Raw genomic sequence first — 15,544 nt, 5'->3', positions numbered from 1 at the left:
GTCGCTTCTCTCTGGCAGGGTGATGTCCGTGAGGTGGGACAGTGCCACTGCCACTCTCACCCTGCCTTCGCCGGGGACGTTCTGCTGCTGGTGTTGGACCCTTTAAACAGGCGCAATATCTATCCCATTTCATCAGTTTCAGGGAAGTGTGGTTGCTGATGGGATTGGATCCGGGAACAGCAACGGGGAGGGACGCGAATGGGGAAGCCCTGTCTGTCGTGGCTGTGAGCTTGGAGCGGCTGGGGCGCAGGGAGGGGAGGACACGGATTTGTAGGACTTGGGGGCGAGCAGACACAAGGAGAGGTCCTTTGGCATCGGGAAACCGGTGTATGAGCGCCTTTCCTGTCCCGCCGGGTTGGGGTGGTGCCTTCGTGCAGCTGCTTCGGTATCAGTTGTAAAGTTGGAGTTTAGTTTGAGTAACCGACTGATTCCTCTCCAGCCTTTTTCTCCTCCCTCCGCTTCTCGTTCCTCGGCTCTGCCTGTTTGCTCAAGTCAGGAAGGGGGAGGATATGGGGGAAGTTAATCATTAATCTTAACTCCTTCACAGCCACGGGGCTCAGTGCTCCTGGTATTTCCAGACCTCCCTTCTTCCGCAGACTTGTAGAAGTAAACCAGTGCGTGTAGCCGAGCTCGCTCTGTGTCATTAGCAAAAGGCAGCGGGTGTCCGTCCCATGGATCATCAGCACAGAGAGGAGCCGAGCAGGGGAATTTATGTGGCGAGATGGTTACAGCTGCCGGTCCTGCACTGAGGGCTGGAGGTGGAGGGTGGAAAAATGGTTTGGGTCCCCTCTGCAGGGCCGGAGGAGCCCAACATCCTCACGGGATTTTCACTTCCTGGTGGAGTTTGATTTGCCTTTGTCATTGGAGAGGAGAAGCAAAAACCACTCCTTCTCGGCAAGCACTGCTCTGGGAGGTTGTGTGCCTGAAATCTGCAGTCGTAGGACCTGCCTGACTGTAGGAATTGCAGCTCATCGGCAGTTTCCTGGAGGTATGTGCCTTTCACTCTGGAATCTAACCTTTTTTTTTTTTTTTTGCTTTTCCTTAGAAAGAAGATTCAGTTCATTTTTCCCCAGCTGCAGAATGCTTGTCTCCCTTCAGAGAATCTGTTTCTGGGATATTTTGGTCCCTTTAGGAAGATAGATCCTGTGACTTTAATGGTTTGGAGCATCTTTTTAACTAAATGAAAGGTGTATAGAAATAATTTAACACAGTATTTAATTTGCTAATGGCTGTATTCTGCTCTCTGAGTTCAGGACCACTTATTTTTTCTTTTGTGATGCTTTGGTTTTTTGAAAAGAGTCAATATAAAAGTGGCACCTTCCTCATCTTGTAATGCAATAGTACTGTCCTCTTCTAATACATTTTCTTGAAGGTTTGCTTAGTGCATTGGCTGCTGTGGAGTGCTGTGCTCAGGAAGTGGCTCGGGGCTGGCAGGTGCTGCCTGGGGAGCTGTGGGTGGGCAGCCATTAGTGCGAGCAGTTGCTCAGTTGCTATTCTGGTACCACCAGACAGCTCCAGCTCCTTGTGACCCGGGGGACACTGCAGGATGGTCATGCTCAGGCTGAGCCCTTGTGCCCCAAATCTGAGTGTCAAGTACCTGCTGTGTGCAGGCAAAGGGACCTGCTGAGACTCTCTGAGGACAGCTGAGTCTGCTTAGGGGGAAGGGAGATCCAGGGGGGTTCACAGAGTGTCCCCTCCTAATTCTGCTGAAGGTGCATTACTGTTTTCTGGTGGCATTCCACATCTCCAAAGGGACCTGCCAGGTATGTCCTGATGCTGTTCCACGGAGAGCACAGATGTCCCCAGTGAGCTGACTTCTCTCTCTGCCTTCCAGAGGTGTGCACTGATGCTGCTGCCCCGGTGGAAAGCTGGGCACGTGGCCAGGGAGGCTTTCTTTGGAAAGTGAGCGCAGCACAGACCTGCAGGCGCTCACTGGAGTTCCCCCCATAGGGACTGCAATGGGCTCTGCAGGGTGGGCTCATGGAGTGGAAGGTCCAACAGGTCAGGATTTGCCTTTGAGTCACCACAGAGGAGTGCAGGGTTGGGAATGGTCAGAGGATACATTTGCAGGGAGAAATCCAGAAAGCTGGGAATGCCTTTTTATGCCTCACTTCTGAGGGGACTTCAAGATTTTTGAGAAGTGCTAACTGTCTGGCATGAGTGACAGTGCTCTGCCTGGCATGAGTGACAGTGTTTCTAGCTGGTGGAAGTTTTCCTTTCCTTCAGGAATTTGTGAGCGGTCTCCACCCAGCTAGTTAAGAATTGTTTCCAGGAGAAGAAATGGCATTTACCTGGCAGCCTCGGGAAACTTGTTAACTGTTTGTATGCTGTACTGAGAGGGCTTTTTGTTAAGAAAACTGAAACGCATTCTCCTGCTGCACTGATGGACTGATCTGAATGTTTCATGCTTCTTCCACGACCTTGGACTCTGGAGAAAACACCTCCTGAGATCTTGTTTCCTGCAGAAAGCAGTGCCTGCGGCCACAGTAAATGACTCTGTGATGATGTGGGGCCTGTAATTAGTCTGTGTCAATATCCTGTTGGAGTAGATCTCTGGACAGGCTTGCCTAGGTTGCAGTTCTGCAGGGTGCAATGAGACTACGGGTTCCTGTTGTTGGGTGGTTTTTCAGTTAAGGCAAAAATCTGAGACTGACACAGCTTTTCTGGCTGCTTTGTTACATCCTGGTGTTTTCTTTGTAGTAGAAGTTTGATTAACTCGTTCATTCCTGGACAGCAGCAGTGTTTTTCAGGGCATTTGGTAGATTACCCTAGATGAAAAGTCTTCCCAAAAAGCTTCTGATGCAGATACCTTGAATGAGAAGAAAGAGACAAAGCTGTAGTCCAGGCTTTTACCATTTTGTTGGGGTTTTTTTGGCTTTCCTGCAGACGCCTTACTGGCAGACCTGGAATCCACCACCTCACATATCTCCAAACGACCAGTGTTTCTCACGGAGGAAACTCCTTACTCCTACCCAACTGGAAACCACACGTACCAGGAGATTGCTGTGCCACCCCCGGTGCCCCCACCGCCTTCCAACGAGGCCCTGAATGGCACCGTGATCGACCCCTTAGACCAGTGGCAACCCAACACACCCAGATACGGCCACCAGCAGGTAAGTGGGTGCGTGTGGGTGGGAGGGTGCTTGTTTTGTGGGTGCAGGATCTCTCCGGAAAGTAAGGAGGAGGGAATAGAAAGAAGCAAAGATGGATTTGGCTATGAACAGAGTGGGGAAATGGGGGGAGGTAGGAGCTTTTATTAGAACTAACTGGTTGCAACAAATGGCAGAAAAGAATTTGAAGCCATTGTCATTGTGCTGACAAAATGGTAGTGTGATGAGATTAGTGTTAGTCATCTCTCTTGAGCCTGTGGAAAGCAGACTGGGGGTTTCCAGCACAGAGCTGCGACTCACAGGCAGGTCTGAAGTAAGGGGAGAAAAGTTGTTGCTCGTGTAGCTCATCTGATAGAGACTGGCTTGACTAAAGAGCAGGTCTTTTTTTTATTTCTGCTGGGCTTTGTTCTGCCCTGTTGATGTGTCGGTTTGCAGTGCAGTAGTGTACATATTTGTTTTGTATTTTCTGTTTCCAACACAAGTCTCGTTTCCACAGCCTCAGTCCCAGTCTCCCATATACAGCTCTAGTGCCAAAAGCTCCAGTGCCTCAGTTCCTAGAGACGGGCTCAGCTCTCCTTCTCCCCGTGCCAGTGAGGAGGAGCACGTCTACAGGTATCTTGTCCCTTTTAAGAGATAAGCCTGACTCGCGACTTGAGCCTGCTGAGGCTCAAGCTGCCTTCTGTGAGTGGAAACGAACAGTGCTTCCCGTGTGTGTTACATTGCTTTGTGTCAGTTTTGATTGCCTCTTTTGTAACATGCCACTGTAACTTTCATACTCACTTCAAACGTTGACCTGGCCCCTTGGCTTGCTCAGCTGCAAGAGGTTAAGGATCCGTCAGACAGAGCAGGATCTGGACAGTCTTGTGAAGGATATGATCCAGACACAGGTGACAAATCCATTCCCCTGTTAAACAGCACAAAAGTTCTTTAGGAGGTGGATGACCTTTGGGTTATTTTTCTGTGGGAACTCAGTACTTGTGGCCTGGAGGGATGTGCAGAGACTCGAGTTTTCAGGTAAATTCAAACTTCTTAAAACCTCCATCTCAGTAGGTGATTGATAGATAACAAGTTTACACTTGAAAAGGCATCTGTTCTCACTCTGAGAGGTTGGAGGAGACAGACTTTTCTGCTGACATAGGGATGAGTGATGCAGAGGCTGTCAGAAGTTCATCCTGGGCACCTTTTTACACTTTGGAGACTGGTGTTTCTTTGGAGTCATAATCTAACTATGCCAGCTCCTTCTGCTGAGCAGGAAGTTGCTTCTAAGCAGAACTAATTCTGGGTAGAGCTCAGCTCCTCTCTGGGCAGCCTAGCCAGAGATGGTCCAATGGAGACAGTAACTGCAATTTTTTCAGATGACTGCATGCAATTAGTATGAAATGAAGGTAATTACAGCCATAAGTCCTCTTGAACAAGGGTCTGGCATGGCTCAGTTCTGGTGTGAATTGCAGCTGGTGTGTTGGTTTGGTGTGAAGTATGTTCTCCTCAGGTTGCAGTTGTGGATTTTGTTTTTCAGTCTGGAGGGAAGGATAACTTCCCTTATGGAATTCATAATTGTCACTGGTGTTGCTGGTGTCAGAGACCTTAAGCCTGCTAGATACTAACTTTTTGAGCATAATGTGGTCCTGTGCACAAGGCAGAAGTTCCCATTTTGGATTTGGAAAGTGTCTTTTTGATAAAATAAGAACTTCTACAGCATTAGAAGTTTTTTCTTCACTTGTAAAACCAGGAGAAAAAAAGTGTTCCTGCCACTGACAATGGAAAGACTGTTACTACAGTGCAACTGCTATAAAAATCACTGCATTGATGTGAAGTTCTGCTTTGAAACAGTTGGCAATTCTGTGTGGTAAATGGTATCACCCATATAAGACTAGCAGTAATTACAGCCAGTGCTTTATACATGCATGTGTATTTAACACAATAGAAAATAATATCAAGTTACCTTCTTATAAATTGAATAGAGTTACTCAAATTAAAGGTGTGAGGACTTGGGGAGACCTTGAGTGTTGCAAGAGGCTATCACATAACCTATTGCTTCAGAGTTTCTGCTGATAATCTGAGGTTTGCACTTTGCCTCTCTCTCCAGTCTGTGCTAGCCCTGCATTCCCTCGCTCAGGGAGGGTGAGGTTGCTGTGGTGTCAGCAGAAACAAGTCATTTTCCCATATGTGAGCTAATGGTTCTGCTGCTGTTCTGTGCATTTTGGATCTGCAGACAGTTAACTCTTTCCTACAGGGCTGGGCAGCACGTAGTCCTAAAATCAGAGGCCCTGTCCATCAGTGCTATTTTTGTAATTTACAAAAGCAGCAGTGGCTGTGTTTAGTCATGTCACAAAGCAGATGTCTTCTTTCCCCCCAGAGCTAAAAGCATCAGCCTGAAAAGAGCACAGCATATGTGTAAACTTTGGGAACCTAATGTGAGGTTCCCTCCATCCTTCTGCTGTATCTTGATGCAGAAGTTTCACATTTCCCTTTTATCTTCAGTTTCCCAAACAAGCAGAAGTCTGCAGAACCATCTCCCACAATGACCAGCTCCTCTCTGGGCAGCAACCTCTCAGAACTGGACAGACTCCTTCTGGAACTGAATGCTGTTCAACATACTCCTGCCAGTGGCTTCACAGCAGGTAAGGAATAGGAAGACATTTGGTATGAGTGGATAGTTTGATTCTCAATAGTAGCTTGCTTTTTCTTTCCAACATCCTTAGTGAGGAAGACTCCTCCAGCCCTTAATCAAAGATTCATTTAGTATGACTGGGATCACTTGAGGTCTGAGCTGCAAGACCCTGCTCAAAGCAAGGCCAACTTCAAAACTGCCTCTAACTAAAGTTTTGAAGTTAGGATAGGTTGCTCAGGCCCTTGCACTGTTAAGTTTTTAATATCCTTGAAGATGGATGTTCACAAGATTTCTGGACAATTTTTTGTTCCTGCCTGTGATTAGCATGTGTGTGTGTTTGTGGAATGGGGCTCTGAATGGCTGTTTTCTGCTCCCGTTTCTTCAGATGAGGCTGGCAGAAGCCCATCACTGCCCAGTGTGGCTGGCCCTCACTATGTTGTCCCAGAGAGTAGCAGCTCTGGGGGAGGGAAGGCTGCACCCGCAACAAAAGAAAAAGCCAAAGCGAAATGGGTGCACGAGGGATTGAAGATGTGCGTCCCAGTGTGGAGAGCCTGCTAGATGAGCTGGAGAGCTCTTGTGCCAAGTCCAGTGTGAGTAATGTTTTTAGTGGTTGCAGGCTTGGGTGGGGTGGGATGGGATGGGTTCCTGTGGGACTGGTGACTGTAGTGTAGGGGCAGCTACTGCAGGAGAGTGACGGATGGAAGATGGGCTTTGTGTAAAGGGTCAGAAGTCAGGCAGGTGCATGAAGATGCTGGTGCTTTTTAATCTACTTCTGGATGAAAAAATGCCTAAGTCATGCATAAGAGGTGGACTGTTCAAGCTCAGATTTACAGCTGACTACAAACACCCGTCTGAACAAAATGAATGTTTGGGCATCATCTGTTTCTTACCAGATGGGATGTGTGTGCATACTTGAGGCAGAGTCTGCATGTGTTGGGGAAGCTGGGCCAGGTTGGGCTGTGCTGATGAAACTCTTCATGCTCTGCTTACTTGGAACAGTGGGACTTCCAGTCTAGGAGTGCCCTCCCAGGCTTAAACACACTCTTCTAAAAATTTTTATTTTATTTTTTTCCCTGGCCAGGCCTGCGATCACTGTGAGCCAGGGCGAGGTAAGCAGCCCCCAGCGCGTCACCGCCAGTCAGCAGCAGACCCGTATTTCTGCTTCTTCAGCTACACGAGAGCTGGATGAGCTGATGGCATCTCTCTCTGACTTTAAGGTACCCTGTCATGACAGCTTAATGCTTCATCTTGTCCCTACCCACCACAGTCTCTCTTGCCTGTTAGCCACATTTGCTGACCTTGGGTGATCTCCAGAATGCCTCCTTTACCTCTCACATTTGCTCTGATAAACTTCTCGTGGTGTATTTGTGCTTTCTGAGTGGTGCTGTAGGTGTCCTTGACTGCTATAAATTCTCATCACTGGCGCAGGGTAAGGCAGTTCTGGGATCTGTTTTTCCTTCAATTCTGCAGTTCGTCTGTTTGCTAAAGATCATGAGCTTTGTTACTGCTCAGTACAGAGTGAATTATTTTGCTATGCTACAACTTAATGAGAAGGAGAGGGGCATGGGGCACCACTCTGCTTACTAACAGAGACCAGGCCCTTCTGCTCTGTAGGATGACTCTCCTCTCTGGAGTGTGTTTCTACCCTGATATGCTTTCCCTGAGGAGGATGGATATTCCAGGCATGTGGTGTGGGCACTGAAGCCTTTGCATCAGACCGAAGGAGATTTCAAAGGTTTTGTCTTAAAACAAAATCTCTTATTCGCGTCAAAATGGGATTAAAGTTTGAGCTTCTTGTGGGGGCAAAGGATAGCAAATACTATTCAGTCTTGTCATACGTACTTGAATAACTTTTTCTTTATTCATGTGGATATGTTACCATTCCTGCGCTAGATGATGAAGTGTGGAAGTTGTTTTCATGAGACTTCATTTACCCATAGTCATAGCAAAATGAAAAATATTTTCTCACTCTACTTTCAGCTGCTTTGCTTATAGTCTTACTGATCTGTTGACTTGGATTTGTTCTGAGAGAGATGGAGAAAGCAAACATACTAGATAATCTTTGTTTGCCTTTCTTGCATACGTATCTACTTTCTAATCTGAAGTCAGTTCCTAGCTCTCTGTTTTATCCTCATATGAAAAATTCTGCTTGATGCTTGAGGTTTCTTGTCTGTGCTGAACTCCATCCCCTCCTAGATGATGTTAGGTGGGGCAGCCAGAGCTGAGCAATGCTTTGTGAGGGAGAGGTACAGGACATTCAGTGACAGCTTTGTTGTTTGCTGTTCTTTCTGTGCCTGGTGGGTCCCATGGAGGTCAGTACAATACCCAGAGTTATGACAAGTGTGTAAGCTCAGAACCCAGCACTGAGCACACACATTCTTGAGAAGCTTCACTTGGCTTGTGCTTGCTGGAATGGAATTCAGTCTGCCATTCCTGGCACATGCACCTAATTTGGTGGAATCTGGGAATTACTCAGTGTTTTCCCTAGACTTACTGTAGTGTGTGTTTAATCAATTGCAAATACTGACACCTTAGTGTTGCCTTTTTTCTCCTTCTGAGGTCCTAGGGTGGAGTGCAGGATAGCCACAAGCTTTGTTCAGCCTGGTTGAAACACTGCAGTGTTGTGAAGCTGGAGGGAGTTCCCACTTGTGCTGCTGGCATTCCCTGCCCTGCTCCTTCCATGTGCTGTGGAAGCTGAGTACTGTGGCCTTGTGCCCCTGCTGCTTTTATCAGGAAACAAGCTCAGGGTGTGGCCCAGCCTTTGCTCTTAGGTGTGCTCTTGGCAACTGAGAATGACCTTGCCCAGCACAGGTTTTTCTGGCAAGATCCAAGGAGGAGACATTTTTAAGTGTCGGTGTTCCAGTACTTTGCACTCTTGAGAAAAAGCTTTAGAATCTCCAGTAAAACCTGAGTGACAGAGATGAGCTGCTGTGACTAATACACCACCTGCCTTTCTGGCTTAATTTTCAGTTGACTTCAGAGAACAAATTGAAATCCGGCAAGATTTTAAGATTTGGGCTTTATTAAGCACAGCATTGGTATTTTTGTGAGGCATTGAGCTCATCTGTGCCCAAACATTCTTCCTGGAGCGCAAGGAACATAGCTTCTGTGATTGTTTTCCTTTTGTTAATGATGTCTTTGAGTGTTTTTAAGTTACTTTCATTTATTCCTGTCCTCCAGGTTGCTTCATTTTCCCTTTAGTCCTTTTTGTTTGGTTATACCTCTTCTGTTTGTGCCAGCTGGTGGTGTTAACTTGTCTGTAAAAATGTATTCTAATCTGTACCAGTGTCAGAATACAAGGGAGAGAAGGGGAGTCCTTGCAAAGGAGGAAGATGAAAGGCTGCTGTTCAGGTACCGGACCTGTGTGTGACTACAGGAAATAGGATAAAAAACCAAAACCAAATACGATGTGTAATTAGTTGGAGTTGGTAGAAGTTGCAGTAGATCGCGATGGGAGGAGTGGAGGCACTGGTGCTTTATTTGCCTTATACCCCAGAGTAAAAGGTGCTGATATATTACCCTTTTATCATCTTTTGCTCACTTTAATTTGTTGCCCCTTCTTTTTGCTTACAGAATCCATTTGATTTTGGTTATCTGGCTCATCAGTCAGCGGCCACTGAGATTACTTAATGCACTTGTTTTTTTACCCTCTGCCATTTCTGTGTAATGTGATGCCTGCTTACTGCATAGCTGGATGCTTGTAGTTAACTGTTCTGTTACGGCTGGGTGCTCGCCCATTGCTCTTATTTTGGAATTAGTATGGTTTCAGTATATTGAAAATACTGATGTTTGAGCAAAATGTTACTCTTGCCTTGAAAATGACTGACTTCATTTTAGGAAGTCTGGAAACCAAGTGTGAAGCACAGCATCAAACCAGGTTACTTTCACAGGTGTACCCAGCTTAGGCAAAATACCGGGCGAGGGCACTATTGGGAAATTCCCTCATTTTAATATACTTGCTAGTCATTTTCCTTTCTGCTATGACTATGGGCCTGGCTGTGCTACTTGAGGGGAAGAGCAATCTAATGAAATTTGGTCTCCTATTGCTCTTTCCTTCCTGAGCACAGTCTTCTTGTAGCACTACTGGTGTGACTTTGCAAATGTGTGCATGTGTGCCAGCTCCTGGCCCCTCAGCATGGCAGGAGCTCAGGTCATCTGAAGGTTATGATTCTTCCATTTACTGACAGGTTTTGTGCATGTTCTGGTTAATTATATCATTTTTTTCATTATAAGTATCTCAGAAAGGTGAGTAGAGACTGAGATAGCATACATGGGACTTAGGAAGTTATGTGCCCCTCCACCTTATAGCGTAAGCATCTGACTTCTTTAGCCTTCTCTGGAAAATATGACTAAGAGTCAGAGCAGGTCTTGATAGCTCTTGGATTTGGAGATCCTTTGTGGATGCATTTTTAAAACTGAGAAGGCCCAGTCTTGGTCTTAGGTTGACCTGCTGTGTGAGCTTGTCCAAGTTGCTGTTATGATTCTTCCTTTTTAAGAAAAATGAGTAGTACCACTTTGTCTCCTAGAGTTTAGTCAGGAACTACTGGAAGTGGGGAAAGAAAGACCCATAAGCTTTTGTTTTCAAAAGATCCTGTAAGTCAAGGAAACCCAAAACCTCTGTATTAGTTGCTCTTTTTAGATTTTTTTTGGATCAAAATTAATACTGATTCTATTACAGTATCAATGTGGAGTCTTTTGCCTAAGAGGAAGAGGCTAATCTGCCACCTAAGCAATGCTCACAAGGGCATGGAATGACTGGCAGACTTGTATAGATTCAGTATGTGTCACTTCCAAGGTGAGATTAGTGATATGAATAGAGCAAAGCCCATGTCATCTGCTCTTGCTATGAATGCCCTGAAGCTTTGTTTTCGCTGCCATGAACTTAGCCAACTGGAGCATTTTATTAGTGTATCAAGAAGAAATGTTCATGCTTTGTTCTATGCCATGATTGAATTTTTCAGCTTGGAATATAAAATCTACATGTCTGGCTTGTGAGTAAGTTATTGTGACCTTTATTCACAGTCGAGACATTCCTGGGTTTGGAGCTGGCTTCCCAGCAGTGGCAGTGGCTGTGCCATGCCCCCATCACAGCTGCAAGTGAACACTGAGCTGTCACTGAGGAGAAGGGCACAGGAAAAGGATCCTAGTGGCTGTAGAACTCATGAAGATCGGTACAATGTCATACTGGTTCTGCACTTTGGTGTCCCATTTCTCTTCCTTACTCTTGGAAGTAAGGCTTTGGGTCAACATGGCTTTTTGATTTGGAAGTCATGATTATTGTAATGCTTAATTCTTTGCTTTTTTTTCTTCTCCTTATCTCTGTCTTTATCTTTTCCTCTCCTTATTCCTTCTATCTCTTTTTTTTCAGACTAGTTCCACTATGTCTCTGATTTCTGAATCTTCCCTAGAACCGGTTCCCTGTTCAGCAAACGCAGACTCCAGCAACACTCACCAGAGTTTAACAGTGCTGTCCCATTCCAAACACCCTTCTGCAAGTCACAGTGGGAACTCAACAGTGCCAACATCTGTCCCCTCAGCAGACCCCTGCATTGAGGAAGGCAGTGAGACTGCAGTTCTGCCTTCGTCGGGGCATCCTGCTGCCCCTCCACCTGTGCCCGGTTTAGCACAAACTGTCCCTGTGCCCCCACCACGGAGTTCCTCTGGTTATGCTACTCGTGGGGAGCAGGTGACCTCTGCAAGCTTAGTTCACCTGAGCAGAAAGCCTGACTCTTCCAGAAGTACTTCCCAGGCTGTGCCAGCTTCCAGTGTGGAGCTTCTCTGTAGATCTGCTAATGTGGAGGCATGGGGCTTAGGATATGACTTGGCAGAGACAGAGAAGGAGCAGAGAACTGACCTCAAAATCTCAAGTGTACCCATTTCAAATGCTTTGAAGGGGCAGGTACCCAAAGAGCTGCATCAGCAGGGAGCACTCAGGGACAACTCAGCTCTTTCCTCCCAGGGCAGAAGTGTGAAAACAGCTTTAGATGAGCTGGGGGCCCTTGCACTGCCTACACATGTGCCAGAGGTGCATGCAAAGAATGTCGTTTTGGATTCTGTTAACGAACCTTCTGTTGTTGCCCTGGATTGGTGGGATGTCTTCCCTGACACTAAAAACCAGTTGGGCTTTGTAGTGGAGCAAGGACAGGAGCTAAAGCTGAAGTGCTACATGAAACCAATCCTGATCTGGGCAAGAAGAGGCAGGGCAGAGACAGAACTCCTAGGAAGGCAGGCATTGATAACATGAACAAGGCCAGAGGAGACCAGGAAAATGAGCAGTTCAGAAGCTCTGCAGTCACTCCGGAATCTCCTGAAAGCTTTGGGAAAGCTGAATGGGATCTGCCATGTGTCTCCAAACCACCCATTGAGAGGATTTCTGCATCAGGCCAGGCAGGCACTGAGTGAATGTAGGAGTAGGGCGAGTCCTAGCCAGGACTGTACTGCCAGTACACTAACTGTGTGTGTGTGCAGTGAGCGTGCCTGGCTCACCTCCACTAACAGCATGAGCTCTGAGTGGTGTCAATGACAGCTGCATGTCACAGGGCTTCAGAACCCCCGGCTTTATCTTGTGGTCTCTCCTGCATGTGGTTCAGCAGCACAGAACATGGCAGTTTGTAGGGTTGTCCTTGTGAAATGGACTTTATTCCCTAACTGGGGTAAGGCTCAGTCCACAGAGACCTCCAGGAAGCTGAAAGGGCTGTTTCATGCCACTGATGGGGATGGCAGCTCCTCTGCTCTACTTACCTTTTTAGGTTTCATTGCTGAAGCTGTTATTGTTCCTTCCCGTGCTGTAAGTACACTTTGTGCGCCAGACATCTCTGACCAAGAGCCTTGTGCCTGTCAAGGGCAAACACAGAGAGGCAGCTCTGTGCTCTTGTGATGCTGAGGTTTCTGTAATGGTCAGTGGAGTGCTCATGCTGCACCTCTTCTCTTGGCTTCCTGCTGGTTAATCTTTCTCTTCCTTTTCTAGACAGTTATTTTTGGCTGCTGTGATTATCCTTATGGGGCTTTTCCTTGCACTGAGTCACTGTTCTGGGCTGTGCCAAGAGGAAATTTGTCATTGTGGAATAAATGACATCACTTTTCCTGCTCACAATTGTCACTAATGTCTTTGAGTTTGTGCTGTTGTATCTTGGGGCTTGCTATGACATTGCTCTTGTCTGCTGATACTATTGCCTTTGTCATTTAGATTAAATCTTTAATCAAGAGGACAAAAGAGACTTCGAATGTGCATCCAATGTCTCGAGACCTCTCTCCAAGGCGTAAACTAGGTCCTGCCATATTCCACAAGACTGAGTCCCAAGATGGCTTGATTGAAGAGCTTCAGGACAGACTGGGCATCGATAACCAGGAGCAGGAAGAATGGCAAAGCCAGGATGCTAGGCTGACAGAGGGGGTCATTGTCACTGCCAGGCCCCGGGGGGAAGAGCAGAGTGGTGAACAGCAAGTAGAGAAGGTAGAAAGCAGGGTCACTTGTGCTGGGGAATTCCAGCATGTCCCTCTGTCCAGGCAGCATTGTGTGGAGGTGCAGATTGAGTTTCTGAGCATCCTAAACAACACGGAATGAAGAACTAACTCTTTCTATTCATCCTTGTCTGGCCTGAGAAGGAAAGCAGCACAGGGTCCTAGTTTTGGGTGTTTAAGAATTGGAGTGGGATCTGAGGGAGCTGCTGATGGTGTTTGTTGATGCAGTCTGCTGCTATCACATCTCAGATGTCCATGTGGGGACTATTTTTAAAACCACACTGGGAAGCTGACATGGAGACGTACTTTGTTTACCCAGTGCTGTACCTGTGCAGGCTTTCTGGGGATGAATAAGATGGTGCTCTTCCTTGAGCTACACAGAGCAGCACCTTTTCTAGTTCTCTTTCTTGCTGCTTTTTCCCCTCAGATAACATACTGGTAGCAGCCAGCCTTCCTGTTAAAGGAAGTGCTTGTTGGTTCCTCTCTGGATTTATTCACCTTTCTTCTTCCTCCGTGTCTTTCTAGGTGGTTTTTCCTCCAGAATCCCCACTCCTCCCCAGGAGGACAATCTCTGTTCCAGCCTCTTCCCAGCTCCAGCCTTTCAAAGAAACTGCAAAGATACTCCCTGCTAACACTGCTCCTTTTCCTGTCTCTGGCCCTGCACCTCTTCTCTCACTCCCACCTCAGCCTTCCCATGTGTCATCTACCCCAGCTCCTAGTCCAGTCTCTTCCTCTTTCTTCAGCTTGGCTCCCTGGCCTCTCTTCCAGTGGGAAGCTTCTGATAATGGTTATCATGTGGTTTCCATTGTGGGCACCCCTCCTAATGAAGATCCCAAACATTCCTGTTCTCCCCAGACCTGGACTCCTAGCAGCAAGACAGTTGGTCTCTGTTGGCTGTCAGACTGAAGATGAAGCTTTCTTCCCAGAAGTGCAGGCAGGCTTCTGTGTTTTTAGTAGTATTTTCCAATCCAACTACTGCGTGTAATTTGAGAGCTCAGTAGATACAGTGTTGAGGTAAAGCCTGGTATGAACTGCTGGATGGGAGAGAGGACTCATGGACAATATCTAATCCCAGCTGTACACAGTACATGTCTGTGCAATAACTTGCTGGGATATGTGGGTCCTGTGTGTCCTGACAGTCACTTTGTGCAGCAGGGGCTCTTACTGCCCTCTGAGATTAAGAAGGTAACTCTGAAACACAGCCTGCAGCTTTCCCTGCCGTAATCTCTCTGAAGTGAGGGGAGTAAAAGATGGCAGAACATCCATACTGGAAGGAGCAGCTCAGCAGTCCTTCGTGTGTTTGCCCTTTTAGACAGGTGTCCACAGTACGAGTGGATTTGGGGGAGGAAATGGCATGGTCAAGAGCTGAGTTCTGCATCTCCTGCCAGGGAAGGGCTGTAGCTCCAGGGTGCCGGGAAGTCTTAATGTATATGTGCAGTCCAGTGTTAGTGTACAGGCAGCTCTCAAGCAGTGAGCAAGGAAACACCTCTGCATCTTGATCTGTTGTACTTTTCAGGTGGCCTCTGCTCCTCCCCTTGTCCACAGTGCCAGTCTGTTGGCTGCTCCTGCACCCCCGGGCCCCCCAGGCCCTGACAAGGCAGGATCCCCCTTCTGTTTCCTTAGCATGGTGTGTGCTCTTCTGGTCGATGAGTGTGCTGGGGTCTGCTCCTGGAGCTCCCAGCACCATTATGTGATAATATCCTGTATTGCATGGTTTGCTACTCATAGAGCCCTTCTCTGAACTTGAGTGATGGCAGATCTCATGGGTGAAGGGTGGGAATTTGAAGGGCCTTTGCATGATAAGTTTATGTGGATGCTGTGCTGAGTGTCCCCTGCAAACAGCAGGCATTACCTGCAGGAGGTGGAAACAAACCTCTTTCAGGTAGGGGCTCATTTGTGAGCTCTCAAGAAGGCTGGATGGCCAGGCCAGCTAGAAATTGAGGTGTGCACAGGTATTTGTGCCTGCTCTGGGGTCAGACGTGACTGGCAGGGAGTGTGTGGTCCCTACAGGTCACTACAAGGGTGAAGTGCTCTGTTTGCTACATACTGAAATTCATCCTATCTCCTTTCTCCCTGGATGGTATTTATCACTTGTGTGTGGCATGTGTGCCTGCCCTGCATGGCCATAACCCCTGGCTAGAGCAAGAGAAGCTGTGATTCTTTCCACAGAGTGCAGCCCTTTTCCTCCTGCTGCACCATGCAGGAAGCCTGGGCTTTATCCTGGGGCTCTGGACAGGCTTTGTCTCCAAAAACCTGTTGTCTCCCTCTGTGAGAGTCTCCTTGCAGTTGTGTGTGTGCTTTGGAAACAGTCACTGTAACAGCTTTTGGTAGCAAATGTCTGCTGTGTGGTGAAGGGTTTGTT

At 47.3% G+C, this 15,544-nt stretch overlaps 1 protein-coding gene across 1 annotated transcript in view; it reads left to right on the top strand.

Annotated features, from left to right (window-relative positions):
• PXN (paxillin) overlaps positions 1-15,544 on the top strand; it is a 46,204-nt gene that overhangs the window by 22,057 nt on the left and 8,603 nt on the right. Inside the window, 7 exon segments of the mRNA XM_032127655.1 lie at positions 2,887-3,113; positions 3,607-3,722; positions 5,592-5,731; positions 6,107-6,228; positions 6,231-6,296; positions 6,298-6,311; positions 6,803-6,938. Of these exon segments, the coding sequence (XP_031983546.1) occupies positions 2,887-3,113; positions 3,607-3,722; positions 5,592-5,731; positions 6,107-6,228; positions 6,231-6,296; positions 6,298-6,311; positions 6,803-6,938 (821 nt within the window).

The sequence above is a fragment of the Corvus moneduloides genome, chromosome 18, assembly GCF_009650955.1.
Source record: "Corvus moneduloides isolate bCorMon1 chromosome 18, bCorMon1.pri, whole genome shotgun sequence".
Taxonomy (NCBI): Eukaryota; Metazoa; Chordata; class Aves; order Passeriformes; family Corvidae; genus Corvus; species Corvus moneduloides.
Note: the sequence above shows the minus strand (reverse complement) of the source record. Positions and strands in the feature narration are given on the sequence as shown.